The 5,044-nt window shown below is 35.5% G+C and overlaps 1 protein-coding gene across 1 annotated transcript; it reads left to right on the forward strand.

Annotated features, from left to right (window-relative positions):
* Positions 1-2,464: 2,464 nt before the first annotated feature.
* LOC113352093 lies at positions 2,465-3,748 on the forward strand. Its single transcript, XM_026595964.1, has one exon. The coding sequence runs from the start codon at positions 2,465-2,467 to the stop codon at positions 3,746-3,748; it is 1,284 nt and encodes a 427-aa protein (XP_026451749.1).
* Positions 3,749-5,044: the final 1,296 nt, after the last annotated feature.

The following is a 5,044-nucleotide window of genomic DNA, read 5'->3' on the forward strand; positions in this document are numbered from 1 at the left end:
TGGCAGCAGCAGCAGCAGGTGGGAATTGTTGTTAATACTTCTTCTTCGCTCCTCTGCATCCCAAACCTTCCCCAAACTCTTGATAATCTTCTCTCACTTCGCACCAGCCTTTATATAACTCAACAGGGTCATCAAATCCCGATGAAATCTCCTATTTCTCTTCTCTTCCAGTTACGGGTTTCTATCTTCTTCTCTCTTCTATACGCGTCTGTTAGCTATCCCATTGCCACAAAACTCTCTCCTGACTTGAACAAAACTAGATACATGTATATCCAGCGTGAAAGTTTCCCAAAAATTTCTCACAAAATATTTGAACGTGAACAACAACATACGTGTCCTGTTTGGACTTTGATTGCTTCTCCCGGTAATTCCAGCCCAACTGGTTGGGTTAAAATCGATTGTACCAGGCCTGTTCAGTCAGTTAGAGTCCATACGTACCAAATACAGCCATTGAATCTCCTAAAATCTCGTCAGAATTCGATCTCCAAAACTGTTCTTCGTTGCATGCATTTTCCCGCCAAAACTTGTATTTGAATTATGAAGATGACCTCCCCCTTATCCAGTTCGAGAGTCCCTTTAGTACATGCCCTGAAATGGGGTTCCTTTAGAAATTCTTCTGGGATGTTTTCCGCTCTTTTTCGGGGTTCCTCCGGGGTATTTCTGGGTGTCTCCAACATACTTCTGGGGTGCTTCTGGTAGTTATCAACGGAGGTCCAAATGCCGCATTTTTAGCCAATTTCTCCACAAAGCCTTATTCTTCCAAAAACACCTACAAATAAATAAAATAACCAAATAAGTACGATATCGAGCACTAACAATATATACAAATGAGCTATATTAGACACATAAATGTGTCTATCAATAAACACGCCCCAGTCAAACTTCTCTCAAGACTTCGTTTTTTTCTTCCACCCTTAATCCCAATCTAGGGTATATCCTGCCCTTAATCACAGAGACTTCGTTCCATCTTCATTTTTTCTTCGCCAAACCATAGAGACTCTCTCCTTCCTTTCCTCTCCTCTCCATATCCATCGCCAAACCATAGACTCAGCTGAGCTATTTTTTTTACTATCAATCTCCAAAATCTATCATAGCGTAGAACTCTATATCATCAGGTATAATTTTTGATATATTTTTTAGGGTTTATAGATTTCGATTTCTAGGGTTTCGGTTGTGATTTTTAGGGTTCAGAGACTTTGATTTCTAGGATTTAGAGATTTTGATTTAAGTTTATCGAATCCTAGGGTTCCATTTAAGTTTTTCGGTTTTAAAGTTTAATGTTTGATTTCAGTTTTTCGATTTCACTTGTGAATCTGATTCTTTCAATTTGAGTTTTTTCATTTCTTTTTTTTCTTTCCATTTTACGGTTTGTTATTTATCTGAATCTAATACCCTTTTTTTCCATGTTAGGGTTTGTCAAGATTGAAGAACTGAAGTTCAGTTGATTGGAGTTTGAAGAAGAACTGGTCTGAGTTGGTTTAGGAAGAACTAAGAAGGTATATACAACTATGAAATTGTTTTGATTATTTCGGTTCCTTTTATATTTTCTTTCCATTTTATGGTTTGTTGTTTATCTGAATCTAATGCCCTTTTTTTTCCATGTTAGGGTTTGTCAAGATTGAAGAACTGAAGTTCAGTTCGTTAGAGTTTGAAGAAGAACCGGTCAGAGTTGGTTTAGGAAAACTAAGAAGGTATATCCAACTATGAAATTGTTTTGATTATTTTGGTTCCTTTTATATTGTTTAGCTGAAGTTTGATGATAATAGTATCTCAGTGAGCATGATAAAAATGGTTCTGGTGGTGTACTTAAAGAAATTTTGTATAATATCTTAACTTAGAAATTTTTATAAGTTGCATGGTCTGAACTTAAGAATTTTTATAAGTTTGTATGGATTGAACTTAAAAATTTCGTATAATTTCTGAACTTAGAGATTTTTATAAGTTTGTGTGGACTGAACTTAATAATTTTTGTAAGTCTAATTTTGATTTTGATAGAATCTCAGTGAGCATGATAAAAATGGTCCTAGTGGTGAATTGCAAAAGCTACTTGTAACTCATTCTCTCTTTGTTGAGAGGATGTTTCGATTGAAGCTACATGTTAGAATTGAAGGGGATATATCAAATTCATGATATACACTTGAATTCTAACATGTAGATTTAATTGCATAGAAAGTATATGTTTTTATGGTTTGGATATCCAATTAGCTTTATTGTTTGGTTGTTAGAAATGTACACTCGGGTTATAATTGAAGTAGATATATCAATTTCGTGGAATGGATTTAGTATAGTTTTAAATGATAGTATTTTTTTCATTAATCTGATGCTGTGTGCATATCAAATTCATAGTTACATGTTAGAATTGTAGTAGATATCATATTAAAAAATGCTGATGATTTTGTATTGATGTAGTGTACATATACTGTCTGAATTTTAACATAGATACTGTCTTTAGGGTATGTCATCTATGGTTGATAAGGGATGGATGAAATGTCCTTGTAAGTATGCTCAGTACATAGAAGGTGTTAGGTCATTTATAGAGTTTATTAATAGAAATGATGGCGGAAATACCTTATTCTCATGCCCTTGTAGTAGATGTAAGAATGGTAAAGGATTGGGGCCACTTAGTGAAATTTCATTGCATTTGCTTAAGTATGGTATTATTTCTACATACACGACATGGCGTTTTCATGGGCAAAAGTTAGAAGTAGAAGCACGGTCACATGTGGATAACACTAGTAATGGCGATGTAGCTGAGAATGTAAAAAATGTTAATGTAGGAGACGTAGTTGTTGATCCTGCTATAGGTGAGGGTGAAAATTTAGGAGGTGTTGTTGAGGATGATGGTGCTGCTATAGTAGATGACAATATTAGAATAGATAGTGGGGTTCATAATGATGCTGGAACTAGGAAAATGAAGAAAAAGGAATCTGTCTATGAGCGTGCAAAAGAACCGTTGTATTCATCGTGTCCTAAAGGAGTGACAACATTGTATGCTTCTATCAAGTTGAATCACATAAAGACACAATATGGGTTTTCTGATAATGGTATGACTGCACTCTTAGATTTGATGAATGAGTTGCTTCCCGAAGAGAATATACTGCCATCTAAGTACCCTGAAGTGAAAAAGATGATCCAAGAACTAGGAATGGATTATATAATATATGATGCATGTGTAAATGACTGTGTTTTGTATTGGAAGGATCATGCATCGCTGGTGAAGTGTCATGTTTGTCATCAATCTAGGTATAAGAAGGTTTTTAATGATGAGAGGAAGCTTACTACTGTTTCTCAGAAAACGGTTAGACATTTTTCGTTGATTACAAGGCTGAAAAGGTTTTATAGCAAACCATGGATCGCGGAGGAAATGATTCGGCATTCTAGAGCAAAGTCAGATATAAACGTCATGCGTCATCCCGTCGATTCTTCAACTTGGCGATGTGCAGATAGTTTTTCGCCAGAGTTTGCCAAGGAACCGAGGAATGTTACACTTGGGATATCAACTGACGGTTTCAATCCGAATGGGTGTTTCGGTCTTGCACACAGTTGTTGGCCGGTGATTATGTGTATTTATAGTTTGCCTCCTTCGTTGTGTATGAAGCGGGAATTCTCTTTGTTGTTGTTGTTGATATCAGGCCCAAAAGCACCCAGTAAAACCTTTGATGTTTATTTAGAAATATTGGTAGATGAGTTGAAGAGGTTATGGGATGGTGTACTAGCATTTGAGGCTTTCAGCAAACTGAATTTTTGATGAGAGCACGGTTGTTGTGGGATATTCACAATTTTCCAATGTTAGGGACTTTAGAGGGATGTGTAGCTCATGGATATTGTGCTTGCACTACTTGTGGAGAAGGAACTGTTGCTGATCATCCGCCATTTACTAAGAAGATCTGCTATAGGGGACACCGAAGATGTCTACCATTGAAGCATAAGTATCGCGATGATAGTACAAATTTCGATGGACGGGTGGAGCATGGTACAACTCCATGGCCACTAACAGGGATGCAGATACAAGAGATTGTAGGTAAAATCAGTTCCAAGAAGGGAAAGAGAAAAAAACCATTACAAGCAAGTCTAAAACGTAAAAGGAAAGCCGATACCATCAAGGTTAGTCCTCTGTCCTGTCTTCATTTGATTTTTGTTTTTTCTTTACCTTGGAGATTCGTTAGTTTTTGAAAGTGCTTTTTCTGGATATATAAACTCTTTCATTTTATTTGGAAGCATTTTGATTTGGAATTTGAAATTGACATGTACAACATCTAGTCAGCTACATGGCCAGATTATAAAGTTTATATTAAAAAAAAAAGTTATATGGCCAGAACGTCGGAGGGAACTATTATCTGTTTCATTCACTGTCTTATAGAATTCAATTCAATCTCTTTTATACTTTGTTGATTTGATTTTTTTTCTTTTCAATTGTTTTATTGATTTTCAGCATAGATTCATGTACAAAAATAGTGATTTACATAATGGGAATTGGGGTTTTGTTTAATCATAACTTCTAACTATTCTAGTGATTTACTATATTGAACTGTGTAATTCACTGTGAATCTTGTAGTGAGAAATATCATAAATCAAGCACATAATAAATTGGTATTGATGGGTTTTCCATTAATTGATGTGATTAAAAAGATATTGATTAATTAGATTGAGCTATGTTGTTTGTTTAGCTTAAAATTTGTTTAAATGGATTGATTCTAGGGGGATGCTATATAGGTACCAATTTTTTGTATTACAGTGATGAGCATGTTAAGGTATTTGAACCTATATTGAATCGTTTGTGCAATATGGATTGATCTACACGATGAGGATATTGTACCACCTTCGGCCATATATACCATGGGTGTTTGGTTGAGTAGGTTCCTTCTACTATAAAAGGATGAATATTCAGTCGATTTTTAAGTTGGTGTTGTGCTTATTAGAGAAGGCAGGCAACATGTGAACTGATTATTTTCAGTTCACATGGATTTCAGTCGGCCGACAACCACCAATGACCCATTTTCAACATTGCCTGTCTTTGTCAGGGGGTAATACTAAATAGTGATCT

This window comes from Papaver somniferum, chromosome 2 (assembly GCF_003573695.1).
Source record: "Papaver somniferum cultivar HN1 chromosome 2, ASM357369v1, whole genome shotgun sequence".
NCBI classification, from domain to species: Eukaryota; Viridiplantae; Streptophyta; class Magnoliopsida; order Ranunculales; family Papaveraceae; genus Papaver; species Papaver somniferum.

Excerpts from the sequence above, each read along its gene's own strand:
- LOC113352093 (XM_026595964.1), top strand. The coding sequence starts at position 2,465 with ATGGTTGATAAGGGATGGATGAAATGTCCTTGTAAGTATGCTCAGTAC.